At 46.6% G+C, this 14,712-nt stretch overlaps 1 protein-coding gene across 2 annotated transcripts; it reads left to right on the top strand.

The window, feature by feature from the left end:
• The first annotated feature begins 1,097 nt into the window (after positions 1–1,097).
• On the top strand, positions 1,098–3,961 carry LOC125608923. 2 transcript variants are annotated; one of them, XM_048779576.1, is made up of 4 exons: positions 1,098–1,745; positions 1,843–1,909; positions 1,987–2,145; positions 2,553–3,961. In XM_048779576.1, exons 1-4 carry the CDS (start codon positions 1,368–1,370, stop codon positions 3,731–3,733), a joined length of 1,785 nt encoding a protein of 594 aa, XP_048635533.1. In that variant the 5' UTR covers positions 1,098–1,367; the 3' UTR covers positions 3,734–3,961. The 2 variants fall into 2 exon arrangements, with proteins under 2 accessions (XP_048635533.1, XP_048635534.1); XM_048779577.1 differs by having other exon boundaries at positions 1,099–1,745; positions 2,556–3,961.
• The last annotated feature ends 10,751 nt before the right edge of the window (positions 3,962–14,712 follow it).

The following is a 14,712-nucleotide window of genomic DNA, read 5'->3' as shown; positions in this document are numbered from 1 at the left end:
AGCTATCTGATCTTCATGATCCATGGGTTTTCCTAGAATTGCAAGCTGATCAACTCTAGTCGTAACCCCTTGCACATAGACATCAGTAGTCTTGTCTTCTTTCTTATACTTGAGTTGATTGCACATATTTTTGATGTGAGCCTGCTAGGCTTCACATATGTAGCGGCTAGAGTCTCCCACACCTGAGCAGCAGTAAGCGCACGGGAGACCATCCGTTAAAGATGGAGAGTAATGGCACCCAACAACACATTGTAGATCAAGCGATCTTGCCACTTCCAGATCATATGTTCTTGATTGGTTCTAGTTTCACCATCAACTGTAATCATCGGAGATGGTATCACAGTAGATCCATCAAGATGGCCAATATAAACATAACCATCTACCAAAGCATGAACTTCGAGACTCCACATGAGGTAATTTGTAGCTGAAAGCTTAGAAACACTATACATGTTTATATTAAGAAGGGTTTGTGTGTTTGGGTTTGTGGTACTGGTGTCGGTGATAGTAGCAGAGTTGTTTGGAGATGTTGTCAAAGCTTGTGACGTGAAAAGAGATTGTGAACAAGAAAAATTAGGTCTTTAGAGCGACGGCTATGATACCATATAAGATTATGGAACTTGAGTTTTATTATAAATTATGCATTACAATATATGGAGAGCAAGTCACGACACTAATTAGGTTTAAGCTGATATATATATAAGTAGTCCTTTCTATATATACATTTTTCCTCGATGCAAAATCGCCTATGCAAAGAACAAAATCCGAAAAGGAGAACTCATTATCGATTAAAGATCAAAGATTTACACCAAAAAGAACAAAAAAACAGACTTCTCTACGCTCTAAAAGATTTGTAATGGTTAAGAGAGTAGAGATAACTGACTTTCTTTTTGCTGAACAAATAAATTTTAGGTTTCAATATATTTTTAAATAAAAGTTATATAACCTGCATTACAAAAAAAAGAAGAAGAAGACGCAGAAGAAGTCCATGGGGGCTACACTGTAAAAAAGACATCAATTTATACAGGCCCAATTCTTAGCCCAAAAAAACAATGATACAGCTGTTAAAATATATATATTAATAAATAATTATCTATGTAGAAAATAGCAACGAAAACACGCTCCGTCCGTCCTCTCTCGCTCTAAAATCCTTCTGCTGCTGCAAATCTCTTTATGTAAATCGGCTCTCGTCTTTTATCCTCAAAATCTTTTTTCTTTTCCCCCAAATTTTTACCCGCGAAAATTAGGTTTTGCGCGATTACATTTTCATTTTCAAAAATTTTAAAACTCCGAGGAAACTCTCAGATCTCCCTCTCTTTCTTCTAGGGTTCTCTCTCTCTCTCTCTCTTTCTCTCTCTCTCACGTTGAGGATGGAAGCGGCGGCTACCGATGTACCGACGAATCTCGAGGGAGAGGGAGAGGGAGAATGTGCAGCTCCACCGTCAAAGAAACCGCGATTCGACGGGGAAGTAAACAGAGTAGCAGAGATTGTTCTCGTCTTGTCCGCACTACGGAGGATCCGAGGAGGCAAACCCCCGACGGAATTGGAGCTTGAGCTAATGGTTGAAGCTAAATCGAAACTGGTAGACATGTGTCAAGAGTTTCCTCCAAAGGATATCATCGGCAGGGATGCTATCGGAGCTGTGATTGAAGATCTGGGTTTGAACGGTAAGCTCAAGGATCAGAGATTAGGGTTCCGAGCTCCTAAGTTAACCATCTCCGAGAAGCTCTCTCTTGGCAAGAGAAAGGTTTCTTCTTTTTTGCTTTCAATTGATTGATTCGAATCAAAAGTTGCCTCCTTGATCTAATACGATTTGTTTTTGTCATTAATGTGTCTTTTTTTAGATGGAAGATGCGAAGAAGAACACTGTAGTTCCCACTATCTATACATCTCCAGCTCATTTAACTCCGGGTATGACTCACTATGCTTACTAATAGTCTCAGTAAGTAGTCATGACAATCTTGTTCATTGTATGCTTTTTTTTGCAGCAAGTAGTGTTTCTATGGGACATCAGTGGGTTAATAACGAGATGAAGGTATCCGGTAGTGCTGTTAATGCAAGTGGAACCCATTTCGTTAAGGATGCATCAGGGATTAGACCACAGTTTAAGCCGGATGTGCATGCCAGTGCTTCTTCACACGGACCAGGTAAGTTGACCTTACGTACATTCTTCTGTCCCCATATTATTTTCCAAGTTATCATCAGCTGGACGAATTTACTCCAGTTTTGGTATTGGATGGTGGAGATTTTTTTGGGTCATTTGGTTGATTTGATATGGGTGGTGGCTTAATAGTATACATTAGAAGTTCACAAACTTACCCATTGTTTGGTTTTGAAGTTATCAACAAACTTTCCGGTTTTTCAGTGTGCTCTTTTTAGGTTTTGTCTTTAAGAAGTTTACAGGTGTTTTATGCCTTTGCATATCATTTCTGTTGTGCTCTTTCAAACGTCTGTTAGGTTTCATTTTGTGTCTAATTTGAGTGTTATGGTCATATTTTTTTGGTTCATTGTGGACAAGTGTATCTCTAAACTATTACTTCTTCTTGTAAACCAGCAGTTCCTGGTGGAAATTATTATGGGAATGCTGCTGCATCTTGGTCTGCCCAACCTCATCCCAGTTCCTCCACCATATCATTTGGAACTCCATCAGAGAGCAAAGTTCACCTTCCGAGCTCTTCAAGAGTCACAGATCCGAGCTTCAGACCCTTCGTGTCTCAACCTCAGCCAGGTGCATTCCCAGGCATGAAAGGAGTGACTTATGGTCAGACCTCTTCACCTTTTGGAAACAACCACCATGCTGAAATCGCTAAGATTATCCACAAGGTACTGCAACCGAGGGCTAAACAAAACCTCTTGTGGAATCCACCTTCAAGAGAGTATATGAGCAAAGCAATGACATGCCAGATGTGCCAAGGAACCATCAACGAAGTAGAGACGCTGCTGATTTGTGATGCCTGTGAAAAGGGATATCACTTGAAATGTCTACAAGCTAACAATATCAAAGGTGTTCCTAAATCTGAATGGCATTGCTCAAGATGTGTGCAGTTGTACAGTGGCAAGTCTTTTCCCCCTAAATATGGTCGCGTTATGAGAAGCGCCACTACAGCAAAAATGTCTTCTACGACAGCTGATGTTCAGTCGCCCAAGATGGTTGGTAAAATTAATCTAAAGGTTAATAAAGAGGCAACGCCACATTCTGAGACAGCAAAACCAACTGTAGATTCAGCTACGGATCGAACAGTTGAAGCTGAAGGTGCAGCAGCTGTAAGTCAAACAGTTGAAGATGAAGTTGCAGCAGCAATAAGTCAAACGGTTGAAGCTAAAGATGCAGCAGCTATAAGTCAAACGGTTGAAGCTGAAAATGCATCTATGAATGAAGGAGATGAAACTAATGATGAATCACAAGGTTCTGTAGGAAATGAAGCTGAGTGTGATGATCCTTCACAACAGGCACCTCACTCAGAGACTCCTAATCCTCCAAAACAAGATAACAAAGAAGATCCAAGCAAAGGTGTTACTGAAGGATCTGTTTCACCGAGTGGCCAAGATAAAGACCTGAAGATCACTGTAGAACCATCATCACAAGAGGAGAATTCAGCATCTCAGACAGAGAACTTACCATCCCAGCCTCCTCCTTTGCAGCCCAACACAGATCAATCCCAACAAGAGAACACAACACCAAATGTTGAAGAGGCTTTACAGAAGAATGTCACAGAAAATCCAGAGGAAAAGTGAAGCTGTGAATGGAATGGTTGAGACTCTTTGTTCTTCTAGTGTATCATAGTAAGTGATCGTAAATGCTGATGTCTTCAATCTACCCTAGGGTTGATTACTAGATCTTTGTTCCATGTTTCAAACTTTCTGAGCTAAACTAGTTATTGATTTAGGTATAATTTTGTAATTTAGCTTGAACTCTTTTTTTAAATAAGTACTTTATTTAATTTTGAATCTACTTTACAATAACATGAACTCTGTAACAATGAAGGAAAAAATAGAATTTGAAGGTGATGCAGTGTTGAAACATTCTTGATAATCTCATAAAAGAAATTTAAGAAATGCCAATGGTCTTACCAAGAAGCCAGAGAACAGGAGAGAGTTCAAGTCCGAAAATTGTATGAAGTGTAAATACAGAGTGATTCCTGCTCCGTTATTCCTGCAATCAGGCATAATAAGTATCAAGTAGAGACCAGTAAGATAGAAAAGCATTGCAGAAGACTTTTGGTCTTTTGTGTTACCTAGAGCTTGTCGTTTTTGGAAAGAGAAAGCATAAGCAGAAATGTGATAAGCTGGATAAGGTTTACGTGAGAAGAGGAGCTGAAGAGAGGAGCAGAGAAGAAGGAGCCGTTGGAGTTTAAAGGATTTGACTTGGCAGATTTAAATCAATAGGATACTCTTTTTGAATTAGAGTCTTCCTAATTATTTTTGTAATTCGAATTCTAAATATTTTTGGAATTTGGATTGAGGAGAAGATCATCTAACGGGTTAGGCAGCGATTTCTCAAATTCAGATACCAAGAGTGTAATTTGATTCTTGCTTATTATATTATATACGCGATTTGGATTGAGTTTGGTTGCGATTAAATAGAAGTTTATATACTCTATCAATTGGTGTGTGAGTGTTGGGTATGGGCCTAGCCCTCCCAAAAGGCCCGGAAGACAATTATCTAGACATATGATTACAACAAAGAAGATCGGCTCGTCGACTTGTAAGCCGGTGGTCGGCTCGGCTCCAGACTACTTTTGGTCGATGAGATGACTGTCTGAACATCATCGGCTCAACGACCTGACACAACGGTCCTATGAGTCGGCCCAATTACTCGAGAAGGCCCATCGAGACAAGACACATTAGGTCAACGAGCATTCACCTATAAAAGGAGGAGACAAGGCAACAAGGAGGGGATCCGCAAATCACTACACTTACTTTCGGCTAGAATTAGGGTTTTACATCTTACATCTCGCCGACTTGTACGGTCCGACGAACTTGTCTTCGCCGGACTTTTTCCTCTGTTCTCTTCCCCTTTTGTAACTCGGTTTCGACTCACTGATCTAATAAAACACGTCTTTATCTTGACCCACCGACGAGAACTCGTCTCTTCTCTTTACTAGTTTATTGACAGTCCTAGTTTAAACAGTTAGCGCCCACCGTGGGGCAGACAGTGTAGCGTCAGCAAAAGATCATGACTCGACCCGACTCGCCGTCCGACGACGAGTCGCCTGTGACTGAAGGCGCTCCAACAGCAGCGGCCTTTGCAGTAACCATACTCGAGAGGATGGCGCAGCAAGACGCCACCCAAAAGGCGACGACCGAGCAACTCGCCGCCATCGCCGCCATTCTAGCTCCGCTGGCCGGAGGCTCAGGAGATCCGGCTACGACGGTCCGAAAACAACTGTTCGACACTTACCGAACAGCCAGTGCCGGAAACCCCGCAAACACGAGTGCCGTACAGGTCCAAACGCCTGGCGGCGTCGACCTCGTTACCGTCCGGGAACTCGCTGAGCTTAAGCAATCAATCCTGGACATGAAAGACCGGATGCTCGAAGGACCTACTTCAGCGCCGCTGATCGAACGTGTCATCGCCGAAATCCTAAAAACCCCATTTTCCCGGAAGATCACCGACGTACGTTACCGGCCGACCGAGAAAATTCGCCTTCCGACTTACGCCGGAAAGGCAGACCCAACCGACCACATCACTGCTTTCAACATCACGATGGGTCGAACCAACTTCTCTGAGGAAGAAAGAGACGCTGGCTACTGTCGTCTCTTTGTGGAAAGTCTTCAAGGACCAGCCCTCGGATGGTTCACTGGATTGTAGCGCGACTCCATCAACGATTTCCACGATCTGACGACTGCGTTCCTCAAGCACTACATCATGTTTACAAGACAAGGAGCAACTCTGTCCGACTTATGGAATCTGTCTCAAGGATCAAGCCAAAGCCTCCGCGACTTCATGGAAAAATTCAAAGCAGTCGCTTCGAAAGTCCAAGTCCCCGACAGCGTTGTCGTCGACGCACTGATGAATACTCTCTACTTCAAGTCCTTGTTTCACGAGGATCTTTACAGAAATCCAACCACTTCGCTCCAGGACGCAATCGCCAGGTCGAACAACTTCATCCGAATAGAAGAAGACACTGCGGCGATACTTAAGAAACTGAACACGACAACCAAACTGGCAACCGTCCCCAAAGCTCCCGAGGCACGCCAGGAACCCCGTCAGCACTCCTCAGGCAATAAGCCTAACCAGCCGAAAAGTTTCGTCTATGTGGTCGAAGACAAAAACGCGTCCCCACAACCCACTGTCGTCGTACGCGAAAAAGGTTGGAATGTCTGGGAAAACGATGAAAAGCCGCAAACCTCTTCGACACCTCCGGTGTCAAGTCCTGGATCAGCTGAACCAAACATGTGGTGCAGCTTCCACAAGTCTAAGGCACACAATACAAGGAGCTGCAGGCATTTGGTAGATGCCCTCTTCTCGTCGTACGAAAAGGGAACATCAAACGTTGAGCTCCCTAAGCTTAGTCCAAACGGCACCAAGAGCTGGAGCAAAATCAAAGAAAAGAAAACTCACAAGAATCAGGATAAGTCTGGAACTCGGCCGAAGCATACTGAGGATGACAAGCCAGAAGAGCAGGAAGAAGATGACGGCGATGCACAAGTCGACGAGGAGCAACCGCGTAATCGTCGACGTGTACAAGTCATCCTCGCACGACCCAGTTCCTCCTCAGATGAAGAAGAGGATAAACAAGTCCATGACTCACGCGAGTATTCCAGCAAACGAACAAACGAGAGCATAGGATCAGAAGGGTCAAACGACTTAAGAAACAAGCTCAGGCGAAAGTCGCAGACATCTGATCGTACATACGACTCACACGGAGATCTCCGCTCAATCATCGAAAAATCCAAGGCTAGGAAAATCGAGGACTCGAGTGCTCGACCCCGCCTTAGGCCACGAGTCATCGATCTTCGTGAGAAGCTCAACTCAAAGTCGGAAGACCTCAGGATCAAGCTCAACCGACCAAAACATTCATACTTACGACGAAGAATCGAGGAGGCGAGGTCCAAAAATGAGGACGGACACAAATCTGTTATCGAGGACTCACCCGTTGTCGAGGACTCGCCCATCGTCAAAAATTCACCCATCATCGAAGACTCGCCTAGCGACTTGAGGACTCGACTGAGAAACAAACGAGTCGTCGAGTCCAACTTCCTAAACGTAATCATGGGTGGCTCACCTCCTTGCGGCGATTCCGTTCGGTCAGTAAAGGACCATCGACGACAGGCAGTAACCTCGAAGATATGGCCATCGAAACCTGAGAATGATTCTTCAATCACTTTCTCACCAGACGATGCCATCGGCGTCCATTTACCTCACAACGACCCACTGTTAGTCGAGGTAGGAATTGCGAAGTGTGACGTCGCTAAAGTGTTGATCGATACAGGCAATTCAGTCGATTTAATCTTTCGAGATACGCTCGATAAGATGGGAGTCGACCTGCGCGACATGAAACCATCATCTCACTCCCTTACAGGATTCAACGGTGCTTCTGAGACAATGATTGGTACAATCAAACTCCCCGTCTATGCCTGCGGAGTGATACGCACAGTCAAATTCTCAGTCATCCGAACGAAAGCTCCTTACAATGCGATCCTCGCAACCCCCTGGTTACATTCTGTTAAGGCAGTGTCTTCGACATATCATCAGTGCGTGAAATTTCCAGGACCAAACGGTGAAGTGCAGACGCTTCGCGGAGACCAGCAGGCCGCTCGCGAACTACTCATCGCAACGGTGAAGATGCAACAATCAACTCCTCGCATCAACGCGATAGCAAAGCAAATTCAACCTCAGAAAGACGAGATTTTAGAAGTCACCATCGACGACTCTGATAAGAGCAAAGTAGTCCGAGTCGGAGCCTTCCTCAACGAAGAGATGCAACGCGCAATCATCGACTTCCTCAAGGAGAACGCTTCAACGTTTGCTTGGGCGACATCGGATATGAAAGGAATAAACCCCGCCATCACATCCCACGAGTTGAATGTCGATCCAACCATCAAACCCATTCGCCAGAAGAGACGAAAGCTCGGTCACGACCGAAGCAAAGCTGTCAACGAAGAAGTTGAGCGACTCCTTGCAGCTGGCTCAATCACCGAGGTGCGATACCCCGAGTGGCTTACTAACCCGGTCGTCGTAAAGAAGAAGAACAGAAAGTGGCGCGTTTGCGTCGATTTTACTTATTTGAGCAGAGCTTGCCCAAAAGACAGTTACCCGCTCCCGCATATCGACAGACTCGTCGAGTCGACTGGCGGGAATGAACTCCTGACTTTCATGGACGCACTTCTGGTTACAATCAGATCATGATGCATCCGGATGATCAAGAGAAGACGGCGTTCATCACCGATAGAGGGACGTACTGTTACAAAGTAATGTCGTTCGGTCTCAAGAACGCGGGTGCGACTTACCAAAGACTCGTCAATCAAATGTTCGCCGAAAAATTAGGGAACACGATGGAAGTCTACATCGACGACATGCTGGTAAAGTCACTCCGCGCAACGGACCATCTGGATCATCTTAAAGAATGCTTCAAGACGTTGAACGAATACGGTATGAAACTCAACCCAGCCAAGTGTACCTTCGGCGTCACCTCAGGAGAGTTTTTAGGGTACATCGTAACCCAGCGAGGAATTGAGGCAAATCCTAAACAGATCTCTGCCATACTTGATCTTCCCAGCCCAAAAACCAGCAGAGAAGTCCAGCGACTCACAGGAAGGATCGCGGCCCTGAATCGTTTCATTTCCAGGTCTACGGACACATGCCTTTCTTTCTACGAGCTGTTGCGAGGAAACAAACGCTTCATCTGGGACAAGAAGTGCGAAGAGGCGTTCAAACAACTCAAGGAGTATCTTACAACTCCTCCCGTATTGTCCAAACCCGAAACTGGCGATACACTCTCCCTCTATATCGCCGTATCCTCAACAGCGGTCAGCAGCGTCCTCATCCGAGAGGATCGAGGAGAACAGAAGCCTATCTTCTACACGAGCAAGTGCATGAACGATCCAGAGACTCGATACCCCACCCTTGAGAAGATGACTCTCGCCGTTGTAACAGCGGCGAGAAAACTGCGTCCCTACTTCCAGTCGCACACAATCGAAGTATTGACAAATCAACCATTGCGAACGGTAATGCAGAATACAAATCAATCCGGACGGTTATCGAAGTGGGCTATCAAACTCAGCGAGCACGACATTGTCTTCAAGAATCGAACAGCTGCGAAATCTCAAGTCCTCGCAGACTTTCTCGTCGAGCTCGCACCAGAGCTCGAGCAAGATCTAATCCTCCCGAGTCAAAATTGGATACTCCAAGTCGACGGGTCGTCGACAAACAAAGGATCAGGAGTAGGAGTGCAGCTGCAATCCCCGACAGGAGAACTGATCAGACAGTCGTTCAGCTTTGGCTTCGCCGCTTCAAACAATGAAGTAGAGTACGAGTCGTTGATCGCAGGACTACGACTCGCCAAGGCAGTCAAGGCAAAACGCCTCAGCGCATACTGCGACTCGCAACTCGTAACTAGTCAGTTTAGTGGCGACTACGACGCCCGCAACGAACGAATGGACGCATACCTTAAGATCGTTCAAACACTTGCCAAAGATTTCAAATTCTTCGAACTCACCAAAGTCCCCAGAGGAGAGAACATATGCGCTGATGCTCTCGCTGCCTTAGGTAGCAGGTTGCGAGATCAGGTGAAACATACCATTCCTATCCACAAGATCGACAAACCAAGCATCGACCTGACTCCCATCGAGACCGCCATCGTAGCACCAATAACCGAAGCCACACCCGCGAACCAAGTCCTCGAAGAGGTGTCAAACGACACCAATGACTGGAGAACATATTTTATCGACTATTTGGTCGATGGAAAGCTACCTCCCGAGAAATGGATTGCAAGACGACTCAAGACGCGGAGTGCCCATTATGTCGTCCTCGATGGAGAACTCCACCGATGGACTGCAACCAAGGTACTTCTGAAGTGCATCAATGGCGAGGAGACGCATTTAGTCATGGCTGAAACGCACGAAGGCGCTGCAGGAAATCATTCTGGAGGTAGAGCACTTGCTTTAAAAGTAAAGAGTCTCGGTTTCTACTGGCCAACAATGAATGCAGACTGCAAAGCTTACGCCCAGCGATGTGATCAGTGCCAGCGACACGCCTCGACGATCCACTCCCCGACATAGTTGCTACGAACGATGACAGCTCCATACCCTTTCATGCGATGGGGAATGGACATAATCGGCCCGATGCCAAGTTCTCGACAGAAACGCTTCGTCCTGGTCTTGACAGATTACTTCACGAAGTGGATTGAGGCGGAAGCTTTCGCAAGCATCACAGAAAAAGAGGTCCAACAATTTGTATGGAAGAACATCATCTGTCGCTACGGCCTACCTTACGAGATAGTGACTGACAACGGCTCCCAATTCATATCGAACGAATTCCGAGAGTTCTGCGAGAGATGGAGAATCCGACTCAACACATCAAGTCCGAGATACCCCCAGAGCAACGGCCAAGCCGAGGCGACCAACAAAATCATAATAGACGATTTGAAAAAACGCCTCGATCTCAAAAAAGGATGTTGGGCAGATGAACTCGACGGTGTCCTCTGGTCACACAGAACAACTCCTCGAGGAGCAACGAAATCAACTCCTTTCTCGACGGCACACGGAGTCGAAGCCATGGCTCCCGCCAAAGTCAACGTAACCAGTCTGCGAAGGTCGAGAATGCCACAGAACGTCGAGCTCAACAGCGATATGCTCTTCGACGCCATGGACGCTATAGAAGAACGCCGCGACCAAGCACTACTCCGCATCCAGAACTATCAGCATCAGATCGAAGGTTACTACAACAAGAAGGTCAAGTCTCGACCTCTCGAACTGGGCGACATAGTACTACGCAAAGTGTTCGAAAACACCAAGGACCTGAATGCAGGCAAGCTCGGAACTAACTGGGAAGGGCCGTACAAAATTTCTCAAGTCGTTAAACCAGGAGTCTACCGACTCGAGACGTCGACCGGCGAACCCGTTCCCAGAGCGTGGAACTCAATGCAGCTCCGACGATACTACTCTTAGGCACAAGCCCGAAGATCGAGCACTCAAGGAGTCTTGCTCAATCGACGAGTGAATGACGCCCTTGTCACTTTCACTCCAAAAAAAAAAAAAAAAAAACAAGTGAATGCGCATCCACTGCTACTTTCACTAACCAAAACGAACTACGAATGGCTTGATCCTCTCCTAGAGGTACGTAGGCAGCCCTTTACCGGGTCCAGCTATAACAAAAACAATCCTCTCCTAGAGGTACGTAGGCAGCCCTTTACCTTACGCACGAGCACGACCTTGTCTCTCGGACAAACGTACTAGCACTCGCACCCACTAACGGGCATGTCCTGATCAGCCACATGCTCGAGGGATTTTTCGGTCGTATCGCGGTCCGGACCCGTGCGATCGAGACGACAACTTTCAATCATCTTATAATCCTCTAAAGCCGGGCTTGGCCAACCTAATATTCTTTTTTGGATTACTTAAAGATCGATTTGAAAACCGTTGTTGCTCGAAAGTATAAACGATTGTCTTCGAAACTCGAAAATTTATGTTGTTATCGAAGACTCTAACTGACGGCATGATGTGTCAAAATTTGATAAAACCAAGTCATCGACTCTCCGGTTTAATTCAAGACATCGACCAGATTGCCAAACCAAAATCGTTTAAACCCAACATTTAAAATAGATTTCAGCGACTCGTCGAAGGCTAACTCGCATTCTCGAGTCCACGAAACTATATCTCACGACTAAGGCAAACTCTGTTTCAGAAATAACTTCTAAGAAAGACAAACTTACTGAAAGTCTGAAACAACAGATAGTCGCAAAAGAAAAATAAATCCAGATATTACATCAACAAAAGCCTCCGAGGGCTAAAAACCAAAAGTCTAAAGGAAACAACAACAACATATTAAACTAGTCCTCGACACGGTCGGAGCCACCCTCACGACCTGAGCAGCGAGCTGATCCGAAGCCTCCCCAGTCACGTCCGCTGGCAGAACTGGCAGACTATCAGTTCCGTCAACCGCTCCCTCTTCATTTTGCGGGTTACCAACAAAACCGGATTCGGTCTCCTCCAATTGTTCGCCACCCTCTTCTTCAGTCGAAGAGTCTGAGAGTTCAAGCAGATTAACAGGCTCTGTCCCCGTCTCATCGACTCCCAAGTCAGAAGTCAGAACAGCGACACCAGTCCCGAGAACCGGGACCAGCGGATCTTCATTCACGACGAGGCTGGTGGAGAGCGTAGTCGGATCCAAAGCAGGTGCAACGGTCGTATCCTCGAGCCTTGCGACCTCGCCAACGATCCCACCTTCTTGAAGAGACGATTCCCCGAGCTCTCTTCCAGTCGGTTCTACAGATCCTTCATTCGCATGATCTCCTTGAGAACTACTGGGAGTTTGAAGGAAAGCAGCGGTTCCAGCATCAATCAGGCCCGCATTCGATCCGTATGGGTCGATCGTCGCCCACACATTCTCGTTTAGAAAAGGGGATCGAAGATGAAGAGGAGAAAGACAGAGAAGCTCCTCGGGGATCCCTCCGACAGCTAGGCGTTCAGCCGCAGCCTCGTACTCCTTCTGTTGTTCAGCGAACAAGTCAATCATCTCTTGCGGAATGTCGGTCCCGCTCTCCTTGAGTGCTTCGAGGCATTTCTTTGTCCCAAAAGCTTGGCTCTGCAAGGATCTGGCTGTTTCGAACTCACTACGACGCTTCTCGAGATCTCGAATTTTGGAGAAACGCTTATTGCTCTTAGCAATCATGGCCGTTTGTACACGAAACCGCTCGTGAGTAACCTCATAACCTCGAGAGTCCCTCAATCTGTTGACCTCTTTCAAGTGTCTCAGCACGGTGGACACCATCTTCTCCTCCATGACTGCGGGCAGTCTTCTTCCTCTTCAGAGAGATGGACGGGGAGTTATCCGAGTCGACGACTCCCCGAGCTGCAGCATCACGAGAAGAACCTTTCTCGATAACGATCTCACGGTTCTCGGCGCCTTCAGCAGGCTCCGACTGTTCCTCAACAGATTTCTTCTTCTTTCTCTCATTTTTCATTTTCTTTTTCGGAGGACCATCAGATTCGGTCCTCGCTTGAGAAGCAGCCGATGCAGAGGAGTCAGGAGCAGATCTCTTCTTATTACCACCAGTCACCGATGGTTCAGCAGTCTCTCGTTCAGAGATCAACGTGAGATCCTCCTTCGAAGACTCGACGTTAGCCGGGCCTGTAGACGGTCCGGAGGAAACCACAAGAGGAAGATGAGCGGGAGGAATTGCTCCACGAGGAGTCTTTTCGTGAGGAGTCTCTTCCCGAGGAGTCGTCCCACTAGGAGTTGTCTCGCTAGGAGTCGCAGAAGATGCATTTTTCGCCCCGCTCAGCTTTTTCTTGATTAATGCACTCAAGTCTGGAAGTTCTTTCATTTCCCTGGCTGCGTTGATGATCTTTTGCTCGGTGCTACTGAATATCGAAAACCGCTGCTTGTTACCGGTAATCAAAGGCAATAGATCAGACCTCCAATCCTCTGAAAAAGATCAGCAAGCCGGTTCAAATAAATCTCGGAACTGACATGGGTTGGAAGAAAACATGTGATCGCAAGGGAAAACTTACTCCTCGAGATTCTGTCAAGCACTCGTCGAATCCTCTCGATGGTGATATCCTTCCATCTTACTTGGACGCGCGAAACGACTGCACGAGCATCAGAGACGAAATCTTCCGGATAAGAGGCCGTGTCCGGGTGATCAACTGCAAATAAACGAAAACTTGTCAAAAAACAAGAAAAAGAGACAGTCGATGAGCTGACAACAGCGTTCTACCAAGTTTACGATTCCACAAAAATCAAAAGGAATCGTCGGGCGGCTCCTCGAAGGCAAAACCGTCAGACTTGACGTAAAAGTAGAAACGCTGCCAGTGCGCCGTCCTACACGGATGATCGACGATCACGTTGTAGTTGGGCCTCATCTGGATCGAGAATAAACCATCGCCCATGGACTTCGTATATGTCAACTCCTCGAGTGTCCGAACACTCATCAAAACGTCGATCTCCGCCGCAGTCACCATCAATGCCACCGAGGTATGGAACACGCCATTAAAAAATTGACTTATTGCCGCGTCACGACGTCTCACATAAGACGTAACGAGTCAAGGAATCGGAAACCAAAGTTTGGTCTCATCCTGAAAGTATGACTCATAGACGCATTGAAATCCCAAAGGAGGGGACCACGGCCTCTGAGATTTAGTTGGGATCAAAAAGGTCACCCCGGTTCCTCTACATTCCCTCAATAAAGCTTTCACGCTGCTAGGAGTCGAACGAGTCTCCTCGATATTCTCCCATGGCTGTCCCTCTACGACAGAAGGACGCATCTGCTCCGCCGCCAAAGCTGGAAGATCCTCGAAGATTTCCCCCGGATGATAACAGCACGGAACGAAATCGGGGAGGGAAGCCTCTCCGACATCAGCTCCACCCTGACCGTCTCTCGAAATTAATGTTACGTTCTCTCTCTCTCTTCGCGGAGCTGATGCGCCGAATCAGCAACGAGGACTCGCTGGGGCGTGTCCATGTTCTCCGTATCCATCATGGCTTCACGATGAATCGTCTCAAAATCGGGCGAGGAATTCGACTCGACAATACGTGCAGGACTCGATTC

This window comes from Brassica napus, chromosome A5, assembly GCF_020379485.1.
Source record: "Brassica napus cultivar Da-Ae chromosome A5, Da-Ae, whole genome shotgun sequence".
In the NCBI taxonomy this organism is placed as follows: Eukaryota; Viridiplantae; Streptophyta; class Magnoliopsida; order Brassicales; family Brassicaceae; genus Brassica; species Brassica napus.
The sequence above is the reverse complement of the archived record's forward strand: the minus strand, read 5'-3'. Positions and strand labels throughout refer to the sequence as shown.